At 36.5% G+C, this 26,828-nt stretch overlaps 1 protein-coding gene across 2 annotated transcripts in view; it reads right to left on the bottom strand.

Moving 5' to 3' along the window:
• LOC115218012 (AP-5 complex subunit beta-1-like) overlaps positions 1–25,571 on the bottom strand; it is a 67,213-nt gene extending 41,642 nt beyond the window's left edge. For both annotated transcript variants that reach the window (XM_036507873.1, XM_029787758.2), the window contains exons 1-7: positions 25,453–25,571; positions 14,865–14,956; positions 13,589–13,715; positions 9,757–9,891; positions 8,163–8,278; positions 7,192–7,246; positions 2,658–2,816 (exon numbers count right to left, since the gene is read on the bottom strand). In XM_036507873.1, coding sequence (XP_036363766.1) covers positions 2,658–2,816; positions 7,192–7,246; positions 8,163–8,278; positions 9,757–9,891; positions 13,589–13,715; positions 14,865–14,956; positions 25,453–25,560 — 792 coding nt within the window. In that variant the 5' untranslated portion in view covers positions 25,561–25,571. The remainder of the gene's footprint in view (positions 1–2,657; positions 2,817–7,191; positions 7,247–8,162; positions 8,279–9,756; positions 9,892–13,588; positions 13,716–14,864; positions 14,957–25,452) is intronic.
• Between the last annotated feature and the right edge of the window lie 1,257 nt (positions 25,572–26,828).

The raw sequence follows: 26,828 nt of genomic DNA, 5'->3' as shown, positions 1-26,828 counted from the left end.
CAAAAACCCTTACATCCTTCAATGAGCAGCAGAGTAGGTTTAGATCCAGGGAAGATAATTGCTGGTCGAAGGGAGATGAATCTTATTTCAATTTAATTTGTCTTTCTCTTACCAGTTGAACTTTTGAAATGATTGATGCCTTTCACTTACAATATCTTCATGTTCCGTTGACAGAAAAAAATCCTCTGAACATACTTACCACAACAAATTTCATTTACAATTAAGGAAAGCTGCAGGAAGAGTATGATGGGACATATTTGCCAAATAATACAGTAGAAAGTAAGTTTATAGACATGACAGTTTATAGTTTAGATAAAGTTTACATTTATAGTTTAAGGTTGGCTTCAGCAGTCAGAACATGCAAAGTTTTTTCTTTATATACTAGTAAAAACAAAAAAGGAAAATAATGATAAACTGCCAGGAATATGACAAAAGCAAAATCAAAGGCCCATTTTTCGATCCACAACAATAATCATAACCATTGGATTGACACAATACCTGGAATTTTGTGGGAGGGAGTTAATCAAATAAAACAATGCCAGTACTTTATTTTATCAATCCCAAGAGGGTGTAAACAAAAATGATCTCAGCAAGATTTGAACTCGAGGAGTAAAGAGCCACTGTATGTGACGCTGGCATTAGTGTTTTCTCTGTGTACCTGCATGAGTGCTTTTTACATGGTGTTGCAACCACACAAGACAAAGACCTCTCCACAGAGAGAGGCAATGGAGACATAGCTAGTATGTATGGATGGCCACAGTTTTACTCAGTTTGATGTGTCTTCTCAAGCACAACAAATAGCCAGAAATCTCAGTCCCTCATCATCTCCTCAATAAGGCCTAACATCTGAAGATCTTTTCTCACCACTTTGTGTGACATCTTCCTGGGTTTACCCCTTCCACATGTTTCCTCCACAATCACAGTTTTGCACTTCTTATCAATACACATCAGATGACCCTGCCAGCACAGGTTCTTCTCATTCACAATACATTTGATGTCTTGTATCCCCACTTTTTCTCTCAAATCACTTACACTTTGTTGTGTATGCCTCGCTACATTACCCATCCAGCAGAGAATGTTGGCTTCATTTCTCTCAAGCTTTTGCAGGTCCTCTGTAGTTATAACATGTTTCACTACTATGCATCATAGCTGTTCATACACAGGCGTCAATCTGCCTTTCACTATGTGGGAGAGGCCATTTGTTACCAAAAAAGATAGTAGCTCCCTGAACTTTGCCCCTTGGTCTCTTGTCATTGCCTCTGTGAGTCCCAACATTCAAAGGTCATGCTTCAACACCTCATCCCATGTCTTCCACAGGTTCCTTCAACTGTTAGAGTGGGACACTTCTTCACACAGCTATCCTCATCCATATGCAACACATGATCATACCAGTGCAGTCGTCTCTCTTGCATACCATATCTGAAGCTTTTTATGTCCAACTTTTCTCTCAGGGTGCTTACAGTCTGTCATGTATGCACACTGACAGTACACATCCAGTGGATCATACTAGCTTCATTTCTTTCAAGCCTATGCATGTCCTCAGCAGTCATGGCCCATGTTTTACTGCCATGTAGCATGGCTGTTCACATACATGCATCATACAGTCAACCTTCCACTCTGCACAACAGCCCTTTGTTACTAACAGAGGTAGGAGCTTTCTGAATTTTGCCCAGCCTATTCTTATTCTAGCAGCTATGCTCTGAGCATCCACCCCCAACTACAGACTTGGTCAAATATGTAGCAGAAGCTGTCAACTACTTCTAGTTTTTCCCCCTGGCATATGATGGAATCTTTTTTCTGTACATCTTCTGTGTTTATTGCCCCTGTGCATCTGCCACACACAAAAACTATCTTCCTAGTTAACCTTCCTTTGATATTGTTGCACCACTTATATGTCCATAGCTTACCCTGAGTACATCTTACGGAGTTTTTACCAACATTTTTTCAACAGATTAAGCAGGGCCATCTACATGAAAGGGTTTGTGATATATATATATATATATATATAGACAAGGAGCTTCTTTCAGTTTCCCTCAACCAAATCCACTCACAGAGCCTTTATCAGCCCAAGGCTATAGTAAAAGACACTCGTCCAAAGTGCCATGCAGTGGAACAGAAACCAAAACCATGAGGTTGAGAAGCAAACTTATTACCTCACAGCCAAGCTTGCACCACTTGGTAACATTTAATGCAATGAGCAGAACCACAAATCCTTATGAAAAATCCTCTCAAGATAAATAATGCAATATTCAGTGTTCAAACACAACATCCGTGTTAAGTGGAAGATAAAGGTTGTCTTCTGGTATTAATACTGCTTCTATCATAATTAATTATTAATAAGAAATACTTATTTGGTGAAGAAAAGACAACATAAACTGATTAACTAATATTTCAATCTATTTGGCAAGTATGGTGTATGTTTTGTGTTTATTAGACCTCCTCAGTATAGAAGAGCTGAGAGGATCACTGAGTAGAAGTATAATATTATATATGAATAATTAGCATATCTAAATAAATAACACATCTCTGGAGTTAATAAATTAAAGTATAATGGTTCACTAAGAATGGTAATGGATTGATAAATAAACAATAAAATGGAGAGAAAATAATGAGCTCTACCCCAAACCCCACCAGTGTAAAGGGAGGAGTGAACTTACAGAGGGCGGAGTTTCCCAGTCAGACTTCACAATAGTTACAATGGTGTCTATTAATGTCCACAAACATGCTGGGGTGAAAGGGATGTAGTTATCCATGACTAGAGACACAAACTGCTTCACCTCCATGTTCAACAACGATTGTTCATCAGGACTTGGAGGCTGCATTGAAATATGAAAGAAAAGAAAATATGTTTTAATGCCAGAAAAGTGTTATGAATACAATAAAGTAGAATATAATTTGAGCTCTTAAGAATTAATAAACTTTCAAAAGAATTAGAAATAATTCTTTTTTGGAATAGAGAATCTTGAAGCACATGAAACTATGAATAACAGCATGTATATATTGAGTTGAAAAAACTTTTGGGGTAGAAAAAGTCAAAGGCTTTCCATCCAAAATGGTTTTTCAATCCAATATTTACAGGTCATTATTTATAGTTTCATATGCTTCAAGATTCACTGTTCCAAATAATTCTTTGATTTAACTACATGTATTTTCACAAATTACAGAAATATTGCATTCATGAAAATCTCTCTAAAACACGACGGTGCATAATATGAAACATTTTTTTTTCTTCTCCCTTTGACATCCATGTTACAAGGAGGTCAGAGATAAATAGGTTTCATGTTATGAAGCTACATGTTACAGAAAGATTTTCAGAAATGCAACACTTTTGCAACAAAGGGATTCTTGTAATTAAAGTGGATTAAACAGACATTTAAGTAGAGTCAATAAAATCCTAAACATTACAGTTTACTGAGATGACAAGGGGTGCCAAAGTACAACCAAACTGGAAAGCGGGTCTTTTAAATATTGTCTCTTGTGTTATAGCAATGTCTGGGTTAAGATATTTAACATTTGCATGAGTGAGAAAAAGAGGTGGAGGGAGAGCAAGAGAGACAGACAGGCAGAGAGAGAAGGAGAGCTGGTGAAGTGAAAATGTAGAGGCTCTCCCTTTGCCTTATGTTGTTACCATTTTAAATACAAAACAGAGCTCTATGAAGAAAATTTGGTAACTACATAAAAATTTCCTGTTTATCTAATGGGGAGTACACATTTTAACCCTTCTGATATCAACCTACCCAGAAATACCACTGATTTTATTGTACAAAACAGTCTCTATTAAAGGGTATTTAATAAAATGTATATGTTTTATGATATAAAATAAAAAGCTTTTCTTAAGTTTGATTCTAAACATCATTTAAATTACAAAAAAATTAGTTATTTTACTAAACCCCTCAAAATTTTTGATTATTTTCAGAATTTATCAAAACACTAGGTGAGTTACATTGAAAACTATGGTTAGAAAAGGATGAAATATTTCTGGGGGTTACTTACAAGAGATTCCACTGAGCAATTCAAGCAACAAGAAATTTACTATTTAACCCTTTCGTTACCAACCTGGCTGAAACCAGCTCTAGCTCTGAGTACAAATGTCTTGTTTTCATAAGTTTTGAATTAAAATCTTCCACCAAACCTTAAACACAATTTATGCTCCTAACACAAGCTTAATGATAACTAAGTTATTTTACTAAATTCTTTGTTACATTTAAAGTAATTGAAAGAAACAAAGAACATCTCAAAATAAATACAGTAACAAAAGGGTTGACATCTTTCAACAGCAGCACAACTGAGACCACTCCTAAATCTCCAAGAAACAGTTCCTATTCTGAAGTGATCTGAATTAAGATATATCTATCTTCATTTATCAAGGGTGTTTGGTTCCAAAAACTGAACCATGTTAAATGAATCAGTGATAGATGCATAATAGCACATGCAGGAAAAATAGGTTTTATGCCAAGATCTCAAGTTGTACGAAGCAGTGTGGATGGTCATTGAGGTGTGCTTTTGCAGTCCAAGCAGAATCTTTGACTGATTGCCAACCCATGATAAGCATAGCTGGCATTCCATTGGTTATGACAATGACTGTTCCAGTTGATCCAATTAATGGAACAGCCCACTCATAAAATCAAATGTGCAAGTGGCTGATCACCCCATAGACATGCATACTCTTAACGTAGTTCTCCGGAAGATTCGGCATGAAACGGAATGTGACAAGGTTAGGCCCTTTTGAATGACAGATACAACTCGTTTTTGTTAGCAGAGTGGACTGGAGCAACATGAAATAAAGGGTCTTGCTCAAGGTCACAATACACTGCCAGGTATTGAACTCATGACCTTACGATTATGAGCCAAACATCCCTAACCCCTAAGCCACACTCCTTCACTCATAAGCATAACACAAATCACAACTGGTGTACTATGTTACCCTGGATCAGTGATGAATGAATCAGTTATAAATGAGGTCAGATGTACCAAAATTTCTAATTAATTTAAGTTCCAAACACCAGCAGCTTAATTAATGTAGAAATTATTTTACCTAATTCTTCATTATTTTCAAAATTAATTGAAACAAAAGCAATGTATTTCAATAGAAATGTAACAAACAAGCTAACTCATGTGATGCTCATTTCAAATAAATTAAACTGCATTGGTCTTTTTCTTCTTCTTCTTCTTCTTCTCATCATTATTATTATTATTATTATTATTATTATTATTATTATTATTATTATTATTATTATTATTATTATTATTATTATTATTATTTTTTTATAGAAAAAGAGGAAGGTACTTCAAAATTACTTTGGTCTTTTTGTTTTATTATTACTAACCTTGAAGCTGCTCTTCAGGCAGCATCAGGTTGGCTCCTACAGAGGGCACTTTTGAGACCTTCGGCCCCACTATCGGGCTGCTTGGTGGCCCTTTGCCCATGTGTAATGTAATGGATTCAGTCACATTCATTGTATATGTATCTCCTGGTATTAATTATCCGATACCCCATTCCACACTCCCTACCTGACATATATCCACACACCATACCCATACACTCAATACTTATACTTCACTCGCACTCATACCTAAACCCAATGTCCCATTAACTTGTTATTCATTCAACATGTAACGTAAATTCCATCTCTGTAACAGCGTATCAGTGTATCAATACTTGGACCACTTTCTGCCAGCTTTGCTGATAAACACGCAGCTAGTTTCTAGTTTCTGCAAATGTGCTAAGTAGTGATATTGATCATAGTTTAATCAATAAGCATAGGAGTGAGGTAAATACAGAAAAAATAGCAGTGTCAGTGGGGTCCCATTTAAGTGGCCCTTTAGAAATTGAACCTCCTTACAATACTCCCTGGAAGTTCATTGTATGAAATACATTGTCATTGCTCCAATTTGGTCTGCAATGCCATGTATTCAGTTTAAAATGCAGTAAAAATAGGGGGGAGTCAGTGGGGCCCCAATTAAGCAGCCCTTAAAAAATAGACCCTCTTAGGACATTCCCTGAGATTAAGGGAGTTGCTGGTTTGAGTTTCGTTGTCCTTACACCAACGGTCTAGAAGGAGTTAATGAACATAAAAACGTTATGGACAGAGAAACACCACTCAAATTTATAACGATTATTATTATTATTTTTATTATTATTATTATTATTATTCTATGTTTGACTTTTGCTTTACATTTGCACAAGCTGGCTCCAAGTCTCACCCAGAGACCTCAAGAGACAACAAGTTGGAAGTTTGTGCTGGTATTATGCCTAGGGTGCCATATATTTGGTTTTGTACTTAGTGTTGTACTAGTGAATGACTAAAAAATCATACGGAAATTATGTTTGTTTTAAAACTTGAGATTACATAGAAAGTATTTTGCGTAGGATATGAGCAGTTCACATGAGCACTATCTTTTATTATTATTATTATTATTATAGATGGCAGGAAGTTACCTTCAAAACAGACCAAGCAACTTAATGAAGTTGGTTTAAGACACCTAAGAACTAAGTGATGTTGTTAGACAGGGCACCAGATTTAAGTCTACCACCCAAGAAATCAGAAGATAAAGAACAGGAACAAACACAGCAAGGCATATTGTCCAGCACTCAAATGATTCCACCAATCTACTAGACTGGACTGGACTGAACTGGACTGGTTCTTATTTTTAGAATGACATTGAAGGGTAGATGTGAAAGGCTGGACATGGTCAGTTTGAACATAAAACAAGTAAAATACTTGGGTTGGATAAAGATGTTTTAAATGTTAAAAGATTAAGTACATCATGTGGATCAGTTTGCTCATTTTAGATACATTTTAATTAAGATAGATTTGGCTGTTAGAACTACAGCTCAAACAATCATGTAAAAATACCCTGCTGCCTCTTCAGCCCTTGTTGTCACACAATTTTAAGAGAAATTTGGCTACCACAATTAGCAGATTAAGGCCTCCACTCCAGCACAATTTGCTCTTATTTTGAATATGTTTTATTTAAGAACAATGTTAAGGGAAAAATCAAGTTGAAAAACTCCATTGAAAGTCGTTCAATGATAAAATGTGTCGGAGGTTTATCAGAACTGGTTCTAAACAAGAACAAAATTTTAAATATTAAACAATAAACATCACACCAAAGAGTAATTTAAAAAAGACAACACAAAGGCAATTGATTAAAATAATTAAGAAAAGAAATAATGAAAGGATAATCAACCTCATCAGTTGAGTGTCTTGAATGTTTAGTTTCCTTTGATTCGAACACATTTTGTCTGAAACAAAGCAAAGGGTATAAAATAATAATAATGATAACAATAATGATGATGATGATGATGATGATGGTGACATTTCTTTCTAGAGAATGAAAGACAAAGTTATCTTTGGTGAGATTTAAACTCAAAACGAAAAGAGCCAAAATGAATATTGCCTAGCATTTTTTTTTTTCTACTGTTCTAACAATTCTGCCAACTTGACACCTTAATAATAACAACTACTACTACTACTACTACTACTAGTAGTAGTAGTAGTAGTAGTAGTAGTAGTAGTAGTAGCGGCAGCAGCTGTTGTTGCTGTTGTTGTTTTTAACACAGGCACAAGGCCAGAAGTTTTGGATTGAGTGAATTTATCGATTAAATCAACCTCAGTACTTTTATGTCAACCCTGGACTGATGATGTAAGGCAAAGCTGCTTTTGGTAGGCTTTGAACTCAGAATGTGAAGAACCAAAAGAAATACCAAGAGGTATTTTGGCCAAACTTTCTAATGATTCTGACAATCCACTGCCTTATTAACAACAATAATAAATTATGATAGCATTTTTTTGCTTTGGTTTTGGGTTCAGTTCCACTGCGTGGCACATTGGGAAAGTCTTTTCTACTATAACCCTGGGCCAACCATAGCCTTGTGAGCAGATTTGATAAATGGAAACGGAAAGGAGCCTGTTGTGTGTGTGTGTGTGTGTGTGTGTATCTATGTGTGTGTGAGTCTTTGTCTTCATGTTCATCCCCCCCACCACCATTTGACAATAGACATTGGTTTGTTTATGTTCCCCTTCACTTTAAAGTACCAGACTTTAAAGAATAAGTACTAGCATTGATTCGTTCTAACTAAATCCTTCAAGGTGGTGCCCCAGTCCAACGACTGAAACAAGTAAAAGATAAAAGATAAAAAAACAATAAACCATAGTTACTTTGTTGTGATGTGGTGAATTATCCGTGACAGAAGGCAAACAATGTCTTGATACATATAAGTTGACTCCAGCTGGGCTGTTTTCAAGATGGGGGTTAAATATTTCTTCAAAAGTCCCTGGGAAACAAATATAAACAAAGCAAAATAAATCTACAATTTTTGGTAATCTCATTCTAAATATCTCACCAGATTTGCTTTAAATGAGTTAATTTTTGTCATAAATGAGTTAACCCTTTGGTGTTTGGCAAAGAAATTTGGTTCCCAGCCACATGGTTTTGGGTTCAGTCCCAGTGTACAATACCTTGGGTAGAGTGTCTTTTACTACAGCCTCAAACCAATTCAACCCAACCCAAACCTTGTGAGTGGATTTAGTAGATTTTAAATGACTTTTTATTTGGGTTAGCAACAACAGCAACTCTCCAACTTTATTTTTTTCTAAAACTTTCTGCATTGTTAAAAGCTTTCCATATTTCATTTTTTATTTATTTTATACATACATATATATGTGTGTGTATATATATATATATCTATTATATAAAATCCATTCTGTCTGTCTGTATGTATGTCTTCTAGGATCTCAGGCATCCTCCATCCAATTGCGCTCAAATTTGATATGTAGATACCAACGGTATCAGGGCATGTATAAGTCTTGAAAAAATTACAAAAATCGATTCCAGGTGAGAATCCGATCGATAAAGCCGTGGGAACGTACATTTGTACGTGCAAGTACGCAAGAAAAATGCACGTGCAGTTTGCGCAAAAAAAGCTGGCCTGTTTGGTGTCTCAAATTTAGGTTAAATCAGTGTTTCTCAAAGGGGAGGCCAATGGGACGGTCAGACAAGTTGTTTTGAGAAAATTTGGTTTAAATGTTTGACAACTAAGCAACGTCTATTGGATGGGGCGCATTTTGCTCGTATATATATAAAACTACCTCCAGAGAAGGTAGAGCAATTGGCTGGTAGCAATTCATGAGAAGGAAATATAATCTCAAGATTCTTCAAAAGTGATGATATATCAATAAAGAAAAGGCAGCCTGATTGTCTGGAGACAAGAGGGAAGCTGTGGATGCAGGTTTTGTCAAAAAAAGGCATCATTGTCTCAGAGCACAGCAACTGATCTAATTTGTCTCCAGCAGAACAAGATAATTAGACATATACAAAAAAAGAATAAAAGATGTTTATGACCTGTATGTATGTGCACACACATGTGAGTGTGAGTGTGCATGTTGTATTTATGTGTGCAGAGTGTTTATTTTCATATGTCATTGAATCGGCAACACCTGTGCAATGCTGATATTATGCTTACGCCTTCCATAAACACTACAGCCAACAGCTCAGCAGTTTCATTAGTTTTAATGCATGAATAACAACTAGAAGAGCATCCAGCATGGATACAAAAAGCAATGAGCATGATAAAACAAGGTAGTGATAATTGGATAATGAATGGAGAAGATCCCTAAACATTGGAGGGAAACAAATTGAGTACAGTTGGTTGCAGGTGTAATGTTAATTTGTATCGAAGACACATTTGGAAGTAGAATTAAAAAAGAAAAAAAACATCTAGAGAGTATATGGAATTGTCTTTGGATTACTTACAGGGCAAAAACACTCCATTTCTTCCAAACAGCAACAAGCTATACCCCGAAGCTGTAGATTACTGGTATCATCTACTTTCTTCACAAGAGGCAACAATAAATCTATCAGCATATCACAGATATGCAAGTCATTTTTCTGGAAATGGAAATTTTGAAGAAGAATGAATAGATAAATAAATAAATAAATAAATAAATAAATAAATAAACAAACAAACAAAAAACAAACAAAAATAAATAAATAAATAGATAGGTTTTTGCAAAGTTTCATGAGAAATATTATGGTGAAACTAAAAACAAGAAACATTTGATGTGCTTGGGTAAATGTCTCTTCTACTACAGCCTTAGCTTAACGAAAGCCTTGCGGGTGGATTTGGCAGATGGAAACTAAAACGGTTTAATAAAATAAATAGCAAACTTTAAAAAATAAGTACTGGGATCGATTTGTTTGATAAAAACATTTAAGATGATGCCCCAGCATGGTCACAGTGCAATGACTGAAAAAGGTAAAATATGCAAGATCACAGACACCAAAAACACAGCAAGCTGGCAGAATCATTAGCACACCAGACGAATAACATCAATAACATGGCGTGATGGGTAATATGGTAAAGTATTTGGTAATATATGACTGGTCAATGGCAGGTTATACCTGGCAGCATTCATGGCACGGACATCAGCATCAGTCATACCTGATGAAGGGCTGCTGTTGCAGCTACTTTCAGTAGAGGTTGGAGGTCGTCCAAGAGAAATGTTTGGCATGGAAGGCGATGTATACAAACTTATATCTGCTCCTTGTTGAACAATACTGCTTTTATATATCTGGAAAGGATAGGAACCATTATCCTCTTTTGATTGTCTATGCTCTAAGTTCAAGTTCCACTGGAGGCAACCTTGCCTTTCACATTTTCAGAGTTGATAATATAAGTATTAGTTGGGTACTGGGGTCGATGTCATTGACTTCTCAACTCCTCAAAAATTGCTTGCCTTGTACCAAAATATGAAATGATTATTATAACCACCAATATCTCAATGAAGCTGTGTTGGTATGGAAATGCAAACATCAACATGTTTCTGTTTCAATTCATTGTTCCCATAACTGATTTTGTTTTTTTTTATACAACCTATAATTCATCCAATATATATCTAAATTGTGTTCCTCATGGAGGGGCACACACTCTATTTGATGGGGCATGGCAATATTTGGTAAGGGCATACGTTAACTTCAGAATAATGTAAATATGTAACAAGGGAATAAAGCTTGTAATAAAATTTTAGTTAAAACTCATTTTAAATCATCATCATCATCATCACATATGTATATATATATATGTATATGTATATATATATATATATATATATATATATATATATATATATATAAGCACCATCCGTTCGTGGCCGTTTGCCAGCTCTGTCTGGCACCTGTGCGGGTGGCACGTAAAAAGCACCCACTACACTCACGGAGTGGTTGGCGTTAGGAAGGGCATCCAGCCGTAGAAACACTGCCAGATTTGACTGGGCCTGATGAAGCCTTCTGGCTTCACAGACCCCAGTAGAACCGTCCAACCCATGCTAGCATGGAAAACGGACGCTAAACGATGATGATGATGATGATGATATATATATATATATATATATATATATCATCCTCGTTTATTGTCTGTCTTTCGATGCAGACATGGGTTGGACAGTTTGACAGTAGCCTACCAGACTACACCAGGCTACTGCGTCTGTTTTAGCAGGGATTCTATCACCAGATGCCCTTCCTAATACCAACAGCCCTACAGAGTGGGCTGCATGCTTTTTACATGGCACCAGTACTGGCAGGGTCACCAAGTGACTTGCAAGAAAAGGAAAATTGAAAGGAGAGGGGGCATTAGAAGAGGGCATCTTGTATCAGATGAGCTAAGGCTAAAGTGAGACAGAGAGGTAGAGGTAGGTGTCTTGCTATAGACAAGGTACACGGGTATCTGGCCAGAGAGAGAGAGAGACAAACACACAGACAGACCGACAAAGACAGAGAGAGAGAGAGGTAACAAGAAAGAGGACAGAAACAGGTGTGCTGCTGTAAAGGAGACACTTGGTTACCTTGCCAGAGGGAAAAGCAAGAGGGGAGAGAGAGAGAGTGATGATGAATGAGGGCAGAAACAGGTGTTATACCTATCATATATGCCACATAGTAATTTTGTCCATTTAAGGTGATGGGTAGATGTCTTTTTTGGAAAATCAAAGTGGAGCATGTGACAAAAATGTTTGAGAAATACAGATTTAAATATAACGGCTAGAGAGAGAAAGAATTACCCAGGAATGCTTTTTGCACAAAAAGGAACATCATCATCATCATAATTTGACACCCGGTTTCCATGCTGGCATGGGTTGGATGGTTTGACTGAAAACTAGTAAGCCAGGGGGCTGCACCAAGTTCTGATCTAATTTGGCAAGGTTTCTATAGCTGGATGCTCTTCCTAATGCCAATCACTCTGAGAGTGGAGTGGGTGTTTTTTACGTGCCACCAGCAAGGGTGCCATTGACCTGACACTGACATCAGCCAGGACTAAGGTCTCACTTAAAATGCTTAACAAAGTTTTTCCACACACCATACACCATCATCAGTGATGTTTCCTAAGGTCATTAGGTGTTTCAGGTTTTTCAACATCAGATACCCACACATCCTCACCTTCTCAGTGACCCAGAGGTGTCCAGTTAGCAGTACTCCTTCCAGGGCTGGCTACCTCTGACTCACAGCCACTTTGAGGCAACCTCTACAGCCTCCACAGTCAACTTAATGACCTTCTGCCAACTGGCCCCACCCCAACCCAGTCAATTACCTTCGTGACAAGGAGAAAAAAACTGCTAAGTTAATGATTTTTTGTTGTTGTTTACGAAATGTAAGGGAGATAACTCTAAAATTTATTCTATTGTGTCTGGGGAGAGTCATTTTCTTTTTGTACCTTATTATGTAACACACATACCAGTAAAATTTCCACGTTTTTCTTATTTTTATTGTCCTAAAATTTTCGTTGCATCTTGCAACCTTTTGAATAGTTTTGACTAGTTAAAACTATTGAAAAGTGTGTTACATAATAAGGCACAAAAAGAAAATTACTTTCCCCAGACACAATAGAATATGCTTCAACACACGAACACATATAAAGAATCTTGCAAACCAAATCCAAAAACGAAATCTAAAATTTATATTAACTTTCTAAAAATAAAATTTGAGAAAGAATATTTTTACTTAAATTTTTTTTCTTTTCATCTTTTTCTATTTCATTTAGTAATAGATAAACAAGTATGAGCTTCCAAGCTTCAGTAATTTCTGATATAACAAACAAGACATTTAGGAAACTGATCAAGCAAAGTAACAAAAAATGGAAAGGCTTGGTTGCATATATATGATGGAAGGAAGAATGAAGGAAGAATGCAAACAACAAAGAGATTATTGATAGAACAAATGCTTTGGGATATTATTTCCAAAGTGCTGGGTGTTGTCCTTTTTGGTGAAAAATTGCATGTCAGAATATAATTAGTATGTTAGTTGTGTGTCCTCATCAATGATCTCAGTGCTTGCATAAAACAACAGATGATTCTACCAATCACCATCATCATCATCAATCATCATAGTCATTAATCATCATCATCATCCGTGTCACAAGGTCAGCAATTTTAGTGGAAGGAAATTAGTCAATTACATCAACACCAATACATGAATGTATTTTATTATATTGGGTCTCGAAAGGTAAAGGTGACCCTGGTAGGATTTGAACTCAAAATGTAAAGAAGTAGAAACAGTTTTTATCAAGCACAAGGGCCGACAAACAGATAATACTTACCACCAGGTTAAACTGCAGCGTTAAGGATGTTGCTGTTATGATAAGCTGTGAAAGAAAACTGGATTTCGGAACTTGATTAAGATATTGACTGCAGATATCCACCAAAGACGTGATAATTTGATCCACACTGAAATACAAGACAGAAAGAGAGAGAGAGAGAGAAAGAGAGATTGATATCAAACTGTGTAAATTTCAATTTTATGATGTTACGTAACACTACAGAGAAGCTGCTTTGATAATTTAAGCTGCCAACTTGAACACAGGCGAATGATAATCCTCATTATCGTTTATTAAGTTCTACCTTTTCATGCTAGCATTGAGTAGACAAGGCTTATTGAGGCTGATTTTCTATGGCTAGATGCTCTTTCAGTCACCAAGCCTCACCTGTTTCCATGCAAGATAATATTTTCTCATGGGTTGGACATATTTTCGCAAAAGATAATGTCACTGCTTGTATAACAGTGATACCGTGAAGGCGTGTGGCTTAGTGGTTAGGGCATTCGGCTCACGATTGTAAGGTCATGAGTTCAGTTCCTGGTGACATGTTGTGTCCTTGAGCAAGACACTTTATTTCACATTGCTCCAGTCTACTCAGCTGGCAAAAATGAGTTGTACCTGTATTTCAAAGGGCCAGCCTTGTCATGTTCTGTGTCACGCTGAATCTCCCCGAGAACTACGTAAGGGGTACACGTGTCTGTGGATTGCTCAGTCACTTGCACGTTAATTTCACGAGCAAGCTGTTCCATTGATCGTATCAGCTGGGACCCTCGTCGTCGTAACCGACGAAGTGCTCCTTTTTTTTTTTTAACAGTGACACCTCTTTACAACTATTGTGCACTGTTAAAACAAGGACACGGACACACAAGCACATGTACACACACACACACACTCATACTCACAAACACACACACACGCACACTCACACACTCATACACTCACACACACACACACTCATACACTCACACACACGCACACTCACACACTCATACACTCACACACACACACACACGCACACTCACTCACTCATACACTCACACACTCATACACACACACACACACACACACACACACATACATGATTGGCTTCTTTCAGTTTCCGTCTACCAAATCCACACAAAAGGCTTTGGTCAGCATGGAGCTGTAGTAGAAGACACTTGTCCAAAGTGCCACACAATGGGACCGAACTGGAAACCCTGTGACTGGGAAGCAAATGATTAAATACTGATATACAAAAGAATAATTCTAAAATTTTCTAAGCTAAAAAAAAACGTTTTACCTGGATAATTCCAATCCAAGTCCTCCATATTCTTGAAGTAAAGTTAGCAACTGTATTTTCTCTTTTTCATCCACATTATCTTCGTATAAAATCTAAGACAGAAACAAAAATTGAATTTAAAATTTAAAAAAAAAGAAAACATGAGTAAACTAAAATCTGGGGATCATAAAGACATGTAAACAAGCTTTAATCAACATCTCTGACAATAATTTTGTAAACCGGTAAAATCTTTGCTAAATTCTTCATGAACTTTGGCCTTTCAACCTTTCAGGGTCGATATAATAAGTACCAGCTGAAGTTGATGTAACTGACTATCCCCCTGCCCCAATTTTCAAGCCTTGTGCCTTGAAGGATTGTTATACCCTTTACTCTTTACTCTTTTACTTGTTTCAGTCGTTTGACTGTGACCATGCTGGAGCACCGCCTTTAGTCGAGCAAATCGACCCCAAGACTTAGAGTTAGGCTTTGTAAGCCTAGTACTTATTCTATCAGACTCTTTTGCCGAACCGCTTAGTTACAGGGACGTAAACACACCAGCATCGGTTGTCAAGTGATGTTGTGGGGACAAACACAGACACACAAACATATACACACACACATACATATATATATATATATATATATATATATATATATATATATAGATATATACGATGGGCTTCTTTCAGTTTCCGTCTACCAAATCCACTCACAAGGTTTTGGTCGGCCCGAGGCTATAGTAGAAGACACCTGCCCAAGGTGCCACGCAGTGGGACTGAACCCAGAACCATGTGATTCGTAAGCAAGCTACTTACCATACAGCCACCCCTACACCTAAATTATCATTATTATTATTGTTGTTATTATTATTATTATTATTATTATTATTATCATTATAGTATTGGACTTCAGATGAGACACACTATTCTGCTTTATAGAATTGCATTAATAATACTAATAACATTAGTATTTGTGAGTGCCAATGTTGAAAGGAGTGAGTTGTTTCTAACCAGTGATACCTAGTCCAGTCCACATAGCTATGTGGACTGGACTAATTAAGACTTAAATTTTTTAACTACAGAGGTTATGTAATGCACAAGTGACAATATATTAAAACTAGCAATCTCACAGCCCGATACACTGCTCACTCAGCCATGCTGGTATGCATTCATATATGCATGTATGGAGGTGTGTACATATATATATATACACTGGAGTAAGTACATAAATGTGAAACAAGGTGGAAAAAAAGAGTACTCAAATACCAGAGGTAGAGTAATATGCGTTATTTAAAAGCAGCAGAAATATAACAATAGATGTTTACATAACCAGGTCAAAAATATTGTTATATTTCTGCTGCTTTTAAATAATGTGTATATATATATATATATTATATATATATATATATATATAATATATATATATAGATATATACGATGGGCTTCTTTCAGTTTCCGTCTACCAAATCCACTCACAAGGTTTTGGTCGGCCCGAGGCTATAGTAGAAGACACCTGCCCAAGGTGCCACGCAGTGGGACTGAACCCAGAACCATGTGATTCGTAAGCAAGCTACTTACCATACAGCCACCCCTACACCTAAATTATCATTATTATTATTGTTGTTATTATTATTATTATTATTATTATTATTATTATCATTATAGTATTGGACTTCAGATGAGACACACTATTCTGCTTTATAGAATTGCATTAATAATACTAATAACATTAGTATTTGTGAGTGCCAATGTTGAAAGGAGTGAGTTGTTTCTAACCAGTGATACCTAGTCCAGTCCACATAGCTATGTGGACTGGACTAATTAAGACTTAAATTTTTTAACTACAGAGGTTATGTAATGCACAAGTGACAATATATTAAAACTAGCAATCTCACAGCCCGATACACTGCTCACTCAGCCATGCTGGTATGCATTCATATATGCATGTATGGAGGTGTGTACATATATATATATACACTGGAGTAAGTACATAAATGTGAAACAAGGTGGAAAAAAAGAGTACTCAAATACCAGAGGTAGAGTAATATGCGTTATTTAAAAGCAGCAGAAATATAACAATAGATGTTTACATAACCAGGTCAAAAATATTGTTATATTTCTGCTGCTTTTAAATAATGTGTATATATATATATATATATATATATATATATACAAAAAATAAGCAACAAGAATGAATCCGGTAATTTAGTACAATTGTTTCATACTACAACATTTTATAAATTACCGGATTCATTCTTGTTGCTTATTTTTTTATTATAATCACCCCGCATATTTTTATGGGTAACACCATACAAAATTCTGGTGCATCTAAATTAAGTACCATATTCATTTGAATCTAAATTGTTGCTGAACTCATATATATATATATATATATATATTTAAAAAAGGAGATGTGGAACACGAGTTGTGATATATAAAAAAAGGAAATGAAGAAAATGCTGACAAAATAATTTAAGTAAGGGAGAGTGTATTTAATTAGGTGAAAGTTCTTTTTTAAACAAAAAAAGAGAAAAATTGGGTTAGAATACAATGTTCATTTTTTGTGAATGATTTCAGTGTATAAGAAAAAAAGTAAGAGTCTTTTACAGTGTTCTGTTTCAGAATAAGATATTTAGTAAAAGCGTGTAATATACAGTTTTTGGTGGAAAAGTTCAATGTCAGATTTCAGTGTAGAATAAAAAAAGTAAGAGTTTACCGGTTGCGCATTTGCTATGCTTATCAAAAGATATTTTGAGTGAGATAGAGTTCCTTTCTGATTGATTTTTTTCTCTTATCTGACTTTATGTTGGGTTTGCTGTCTCTTATATGTGAAAAAAGAGGCTCCAGAGTTGCTTAAGATTTGCTTGGTTTCGCGCCTAAAATTTCTTGTGGACAATGGTCAATACAATTTTGATTGGTCATTATAAAGGGGTCACATGAATGTTTGAATGGAAGTTGGTGTTGGGGTAAGAAAATAGGCTCCAGAGATGTTAAAATTTGGCTGGTGTCACGCCTAAAATTTCTTATTGGTCATAATAAAGAGGTCACGTGGATGTGGTCATAGTAGAGAGGTCATGTGAATGTTTAGAATGAATGTTGGTGTAGGTGGTGTATGGAGTTTTCGAAAATAGCGTTGTTGAAAATTCTTATTGTTCAGGCTGGTCAGTAGACGTCATGTGGATATTTTGAATAGCTTTTTAGTTAAGGAGTGTATTTTCCGCTTGACTGAATTTGAGCTGGAAAAGTAAGTTCGTTTAGGACAGGAAGAGCTATATGTATGTATGTGTGCGCGTGTGTGTGTGTGTTTATATATATATGTTGGGGCGCGCGCGCGTGTATATATGTGTGCGTGTGTGGGTACAATTTTCAATATTTATAGTTCTGCTGGCCTTGTGCCTGTATCGGGAAGCAACGTGTTTGTGTGAAGTCAATATTTACAGTCATTTCCAAAGAATAGTGTTGGATGTTTTGCACCCGTATCAAATTATGTGTATGTGTGGAACCATATGTTTGCGTGTGTCATGGTGTTAATATCTGGGTAAAAGTGTGTGTAGGGTGTGTGCAGGTGTAAGTGTGTTTGTTGTGGGTTCGTGTTAGGGGGATATATATATATATATAATGCATGTGTGCCTCCAAAATAACACCTACTTCATCAGGAAGCCAAAGGGCTTTCTGGACTTCTTGGCTTTGTAGGTGAGTCTTAGTGGTGTTGTGCAAGCTATTACTGACTTTTAAATTTCAGCACAGGCATTGCTGACAGCCTAGATGTTAAAGACAATGCTAAAATAATTAGTCAGTGATGGTCATAAGTTGTTTATGAGTTGACAATCACCATGTATGAGGTACTTATGTAGATCTATACATATACAAACATATCTTCATCATCATCGTCACTTAATGTCCATTTTCCATGTTGGCATGGGATTAGATGGTTTGACTGGAACCGGTCAGCCAGAGAGCTGCATCAGGTTCCGAAGTCTGTTTTGGCTTGATTTCTACAGCTGGATGCTCTTCCTAATGCCGACCACTCTAGACAGTGTACTGGGTGCCTGTTACATATCACTGGTATGAGTGCTTCTTAGGCAACAGCACCAATGGCCATGAACACGATTTCCCTTAGCTTGACCTGTCTTCTCAAGCACAGCAAATGGTCAGAAGTCTCAGTCAATTGTCATTGACTCCATGAGATACAAAAACTAAAGATCATATTTCCCCATGTCTCCTTGGGTCTACCTTTTCCACACACACACACACACATATACATAAACATATATATATACTAGCAGTATATCCCAGCATTGCTCAGGCTTGTTTTCTTTTCGACCCTTTAGAATTGGAATTTTTTAAAAGTAAAAATTTTGCATTATGTAGCTTGTTATTCTCTTTAAGTGAACATTTTTCTGGTTGAAATACACCAAAAAATGGCAACACAGCAGTCAAAAAATCCTAAAAAATAGGGATTTTCATAGAAAAAAGCACCTTTTTGATGTAAATAATTTTTGGTGTTAACATGGTCCAATTTGAATTTTTCCTTCTAAGGAAGGAAGAGCAAGCCTTCTTCTATCATACTCTCAATTTTGGTCAACTTGCGCCACAGGGTCTCGGAGGAGATAGTGTTAGTTGAAGGCTACCAAACCTGCCATACACAGACAACTTCAGCTTTATATACATATATATATATATATGTACAATCATAGAGGGTAGCTGCACTGCAGATATGAACATTACTTCCAAAATCAGTGAGAAAGAGTATATGTACAATTGCTTCAACACCAACAGATTCTCTACCCAGGTTATAAATTGTCATTTATACCAGCAATTATTGGCACACTTGGCTATTTTAATAGATGTTCACATAACCAGGTCAAAAATCTAGAATTTTCAAGCAAAAAAATTGACCAACTAACAGGCACTTTTTAAATAAAATCTTGTAAGCAAAACCAATAAAAATATACAAGATTCAACATGTAAGACATTGTTTTTTGCAATCTAAATTCCAAGAATGGAACCTTGTTTCTTTGCTATAAACCAGTTCCTTCTTTATTGGTAGGAGTGAAATAATTAAAAGAAACAGACAAACAAGCTTGTATGTATGCATACAAGCATATATACAGGCATGCATCATTATAATTATTTTAATGTTCACTTTTCCATGTATGGACCGGTTTATTGAAGTAGATTTTCTACAGCTAGATGCCTACCCTGTCACCAACCTTCACCTGTTTCCATATAAGGTAATATTTCCATATAAGGTAATATTTACCTATAGCCTTAAGGTAGTCAGCTGGCAGAATCATTGCCACACCAGAAAAAATGCTTTGCAGTATTTCTTCTGAACTTCTGATCTTACATTCGGAGTTCAAATGCCACCGAGGTTGACTTTGCCGTTCATCCTTTTGGGGTCAATAACACAAATACCAGTTGGACACCGGGGCCAATGTGATCAACTAGACCCTTTCCCTGAAATTACTGGCCTTGTACCATAATTTGATACCATGGCCAGACATGCTTCCACTGGATATTAGAAATGAATGACACTGCTTGTATAACAGTGACGATCATTTACAACTAACATGTGATGTCAAGACAAGGAAACACAAACACACACACACACATATATATATACATAAACATATACACAAGTCAGGTTTCTTTCAACTACCAAATCCAATCTCAAGGCTTTGGTTGACCAAGGGCTATAGCAGCAGACACTTGTCCAAGGCACCATACAGTGGAACTGAACCCCAAACTACAGGTACTACACCCACAAAACATATTTATATATATATAACATACATGTGTGTGTAGATGTATTCATCAAGCCAATGTGAGTTTAATACACATGCTTATATCTTCATTATTTGATCATATTAGTAATAATGAGACCATATTAGCCACAACTAAATTTATTCATTACAAAAATATTGTGATGTTTACAGGTTTTCCATTTAAAGACAAACTTCTAATCAATGTTCTGCGTCATCTAATTCATATGAACTAGTTTCCCATGAGAAAATTCTAACAGATTACAATATATTATCGTGTACTTTGGAAGCTTGTGAGTGACATGAGTGGATGTTGTTCACTAAATAACTCCAAAGTCCATCACTTACAGATACAAGTAGCTTAAAAGAATCTTTTCTACTTTAGGCACAAGGCCCGAAATTGTTTTTGGGGTGGGGGAGTAGTCGATTACATCGATCCCAGTATGCAACTGATACTTAATTTATCGACCCCGAAAGGATGAAAGGCAAAGTCAACCTCGGTAGAATTTGAACTCAGAATGTAAAGAATATGAAAAGACTTCTCAAAACTATGCAGATATTATTTTTAAACAAATTATTAATAAACAATAAAGACTATTTTTGCTTTCTAAGTTTTATTATTTTTTACTTATTTCAGTCATTGAACTATGGCCATGCTGGGGCACCACCTCGAAGGGTTTGGTCAAATGAATCACTCCCAAAACTTTATTTTTTTAAAACCTCATACTTATTCTACCAGTTTCTTTTGCCAAACCACTAAGTTATGGGGCCATAAACAAACCAACACCAGCTGTCAAGTGGTGGTGGGGAACAAACATAAACACAAAGACACACAGATGGATATCTTTATATATTCATCAATGAAATTCTAGCTTAGTCTAATTTTCATGTTTTATTATTTCCAAATTTTCCAACTTTTACAATATTGAAATAAACTAGTATGTTACACAATCATCAGGTTCATGTAGAGACAGTCATGTTCCACAATTGACAACTGTATATATCTTTATGTATATAAATATATTTATATATATACACACACACATACATACATTACATATATATAAATATTTCTATATACATAAAATACAAAAAGGGACAAGAAAGCAAAACATCCGGACAACTAAGTGATACAAAAAGGAGCAACAAAACTTCCAGATCAACAATACAAAAAAAACAAGGATGGGTTATTCGAAGCTTCCTATCCTCAGTCAAGAACCGGATCATCCTTGCAATTTTGGCTGATTATATACATGACAGGCTTTCAGTTTCCACCTACCATATCAACTAACAAGGTTTTGGTTGGCCCAGGGCTATAAAAGAAAACACTTGCCTAAGGTGTCATGTAGTGAGACTGAACCCAGACCTATGTAGCCAAGAAGCAAACTTCTCACGATACAGCTACACTAAGCAGAAAGAGAGAGAGTGAGCGAGAGGGGAGAGAGAGGTTTGTGGATCCTTAACAAAATGGTTCTGGTTATGTTATTGATTATATTGCTCCCCAAATCTCAAATTGATGTCAAAATCAAAATGGTTATCTGGATGTACTGAACAAATATAGAACATCCTGACAGGTTGTTTATCTTCTCAAACTCTATAATCCTGTTAAATTTCAGAGGAAGGGGAGGAGAGTAATCTAATTGACCCCATTACATGATAAGTGCTTATTTTATTGACCTCAGATTGATGAAAAGCAAAGGTGATTCTAGTGAGATCTGAACTGAAAACATGATGTATGTAACTAGACACTGCAAGAGATTTTGTTCAATGCACAGTTGATTCTGCCACCCACTACCCTAATAAGAAGTCTTTCTAATCCGAGGCTCAAGGATATTATTTTGAGGGGAGGGGCAAAGTTAATTATATTGACTCCAATACTTGACTGGTACTTTATGTTATTGACCCTGAATGAATGAAAGGCAGAGTTAGCCTTGGCAGGATTTGAACACAGAACATAAAGAACCAGAAGAAATACCACTTAGTATTTTTGCCCTTTGCTCAAACAATTCAGCTAATCTACTACCATAATGATGGTGGTGGTGGTATCAGTGGCAGTGGTGATTTTAGCAGCAGTGGTGGTGGGGATGATGATGATGATTTCTAACATAGGTACAGGGCCATAATTTTGAGGCAAATGTATCATCAAACAAATTGACTTCAATACTTCATTGGCAATTTTCTTATCAATCTGGGAAGAGTGAAAAGTGAAGTTGAACCAAGAAGGATTTTCAACCCACTAAAAGTCATCATCAGCAAACCGACCAAGAAGTTTTAATAACTACCTAGTTAGATGGATTTCTATCATCCATCAAGATACTATCATTCAGAGTAGTCACCTACTCAATGGTTATGCCTCCTCATCTAATAGAGAGCCCTGTAAATTGACATCAAAAACAATTGGAAGATTGACATCACAACCAACTCATTATTTCTTGCCGCTGCAGTTTATAGTAAAGAACTTAACAATAAACTATTTCATTTTCCAAAACCATCACAGTCTTCACCAGAGAACAATTCGTAGATAGAAATCTAAACTCAAATATGTATACATACTAAAACACAAACATTATGGCTCATTCACTTTCTACATTTTTACATCTGTGAAAGCACATGCGTTCAGCAGATTTAGTTGCAGATTGAGCACACCTTATGCAAACTCATCTGCATCTTGTAGACCCACTTGCATCTCAGACACACGTCATGCAGACTCATTTGCATTTTGTGCTTATATACATATACATAAATACATACATATATATATATATATATATATATATATATGTATGTGTGTGTGTGTGGAGGCGCAATGGCCCAGTGGTTAGGGCAGCGGACTCGCAGTCGTAGGATCGTGGTTTCAATTCCCAGACCGGGCGTTGTGAGGGTGTTTATTGAGCGAAAACACCTAAAGCTCCACAAGGCTCCAGCAGGGGTTGGTGGCGGTCCCTGCTGTACTCTTTCACCACAACTTTCTCTCAATCTTTCTTCTGTTGGCCTGCTCACTTAGCCAGCGGGGTGGTGTCATTTGAAGGCTAAAACAATGTGACCAGCGATGTGTAGCAACATCTGATAGTCTGGTCGGTCATGGTGATCACGGTGATATATATATATACACACACACACACACACAAGGTATGTTCATTTCACTACGTGGACCAATATATAGTTATATGGATGCACATACAAATAAATGTTTTGCCAGTTTTTTTTGGGGGGGGGGGTGCCAACTTAGTACTTATAGCATTCACTCCATTTTAGCATATCAATATAGCTCAGCCCTCATCAAGTACATCTATGATTAAAGGCATTCTTGATGTGACCAACTTGTCTTTTATTCAAACATAGTGTCTCTATCTATGTCTACGTTATCCTGAGTGTCTTTTGGTTTTTTTAAGATGTAAGGACCTGAGAAAAATTTGGTTGTTATTTCAAATGAAGTGAACAACCTACTTATATTTTCCCTTACAGGGTTAGTAGGTCACATATTGAAGAGATGAGGGAGTGTGTAGGCTACTAAATGACGGGTACTCATTTTGCTGACTCCAAAGGATTGAAAGGTGAGGTCGATTTTAAGAGGATTTGAACTCAGAATGTAAGAGTATAAAACTACGTAGGTTTACACATTTTATTTGTTTCAACAGTAACAACTTCTTTCTTTCTTTGACACAAAAACCCTTCAATTCCAGAGAAGGGTGCAAGCGATTGTTCATACCACAGTATTCAATAGGTACCGCAAGTTGAAGAGTTCCAAGGCCGTTGTTTGATCTGATGGTAAAAGTATTCCAAATCTCTCTCGAATTACATCTACTGTCTTGAGAATGGAAAAACGCATTGGATGATGGAGTCATATACACGCAATATCCAAGAGAGTCGGATTCGTCTAGGCGAAACCCCGTTGCTCATAGGTCTTGCTCAATCAGATCAGACCTGGGGTTAAACAACAGCAACCTAATAGCCCACTCCTTACAGTCTTAAAACAGAAGCATATATATGTCAATGTACTTCTGAATATACAAAAAAGATGTGATGGTCATATGCCTGAACACCATCGATCATCACAGGCTGGTCTGTTGGCTCCTTCAGGACTGACCTAGGGTAAACAACCGCAACAACCGGGGCCTGTTTCTATCGATTCTTTAAGGATTTAACCTCAGAATGTAACTATCGTCATGTAAACACCCAACTGCTTTCGATAAAGTTATTTCGTACTATGATCATTAAATACCACCCACTTGAAAAATATTACAGTGAACAAACTGAACGCCCAGGAATGGAAGAATAGGAGACAATCATCTTCAGATTTATTAATATGCGACAAAATATTTAAAAAGCAATAGATTTTTCGAAATTCGTCATTCATGAATAATTTTTTTTTATTAATAAACTATAACCTTAGATTATTTTCCATTTGAATGAGTATAATTTTACCCTGATATCGCGCTATATGCTCACAGTTAGAAATATGTAAATATAAATAAAATAATTTCTACAGCGCAGAGAAAGAAACTATAAGTCCCTGACTTTGTGACCACATTTTAGACATAAACAAAAGATAATAAATATAAGACAAGTATATAGGAAACGGCAACAAGTGCCACAGTGGTTCCTTGTGAAGCATTCATAATTATATAGTTACCAACGTCTTTGATTTCTCTTTCTCTACAATTAAACAATATATAAAGTAGAACCGAATATATCGGCGAAACAACGGAATTTCAAGGAAATGATTTTCGCAGTCGAACCGAATGAATCATATCGATGTCAGAAGAAGGAGGAAAACAAAAGGCAATTTGGTAATATCGAAGAACATTCTACATATAAATATATTGTTTTGTCCCATATACTAACCCTGATTATATCGAGAGCGAAGTATTCTTCTTGGAATAGTCTCAAAGCATCTCCATGTAAAATCTCGAATCGTATTTTGGACAGCAGCCGTTTGTTGTCTTTCCCCATTTTTGAGGGGAGAACACTGTCGACGAAAACAAGATCGGTGATTGAACAGAGATGTTCCCGTAGTTAAAACATTTCCGAGCAATATACAATCATACATGTACATATATCTATATATATATATATGTGTGTGCTTCATAGTAAACTATGTGTATGCATGTGTGTATGATGTATGTACGTGCATGTGTATGGTTGTATGAGTATGGGCGTGTGTGAATTTGTGTGCTTGTAAGAGTGTATGCTTGTGTGTGTGAGGGTGGCTTTATAAGTGATTATGTGTGTGAATTTGTTTGTTTGTCTGAGTGCATGCTTGTGTGTGTGTGTGGCTGTGTGGTAAGAAGCTTTTTTCCCAAGGTACTACACCCATGGCACCGTGTGTAGTACCTTGGGCAAGTGTCTTCTACTATAGCCTCAGGCTGACCAAAGCCTTGTGAGTGGATTTGGTAGATGGAAACTAAAAGAAGCCCATCGTATATATGTGTGTGTGTGTGTGTGTGTGTGTGTGTGTGTGTGTGTGTGTGTGTGTGTGTGTGTGTGTATATACATATATATATATATAGGTGTAGGAGTGGCTGTGTGGTAAGTAGCTTGCTTGCCAACCACATGGTTCCAGATTCAGTCCCACTGCATGGCACCTTGGGCAAGTGTCTTTTATTATATCCTCAGGCTGACCAAAGCCTCTTGAGTTGATTCGGTGGGCAGAAGCTGAAAGAAGCCTGTTGTGAGTGTGTGTGTCCCACCCCACCCCTGCCATCAAGCGAAGAGAGACCAATAGAATAAGTACTAGGCTTACAAAGAATAAGTCCTGAGGTTGATTTGTTCGACTAAAGGCAGTGCTCCAGCATGGCCGCAGTCAAATGAATGAAACAAGTAAAATGATAAAAGAATATATAAATACACACACACACACCATACACTCAAACAGATAGGTAAATGAAGAAATAAATCCTATCTACTTGTAACTCTACACTCTGAAGCACCTCAGGAAAGGACTGATACAAGAGGAAGCACGACAACCTCCTGATCGAAATCACTAAGTGGATTACCATCAGAGAGTGAAGTCGAACAATCAATGAGCATCCCCACCAAAAAATATCAAATTCTTTAGAAATTTAAGGCTCCTAAGGCAAAAGTAATTCTGGGTGACCAATTTTCTATTTTACAGCAAGTCTTTGACTGGGAAATACCAGTGGATCTGGAAGGTATGCTCATCTTTCTATCCAAGTGTAAAAAAACGATCATTATAGCTGGACTCAGAGTACTCAGGGAGG

Source organism: Octopus sinensis, linkage group LG12, assembly GCF_006345805.1.
Source record: "Octopus sinensis linkage group LG12, ASM634580v1, whole genome shotgun sequence".
Taxonomy (NCBI): domain Eukaryota; kingdom Metazoa; phylum Mollusca; class Cephalopoda; order Octopoda; family Octopodidae; genus Octopus; species Octopus sinensis.
The sequence above is the reverse complement of the archived record's forward strand: the minus strand, read 5'-3'. Positions and strand labels throughout refer to the sequence as shown.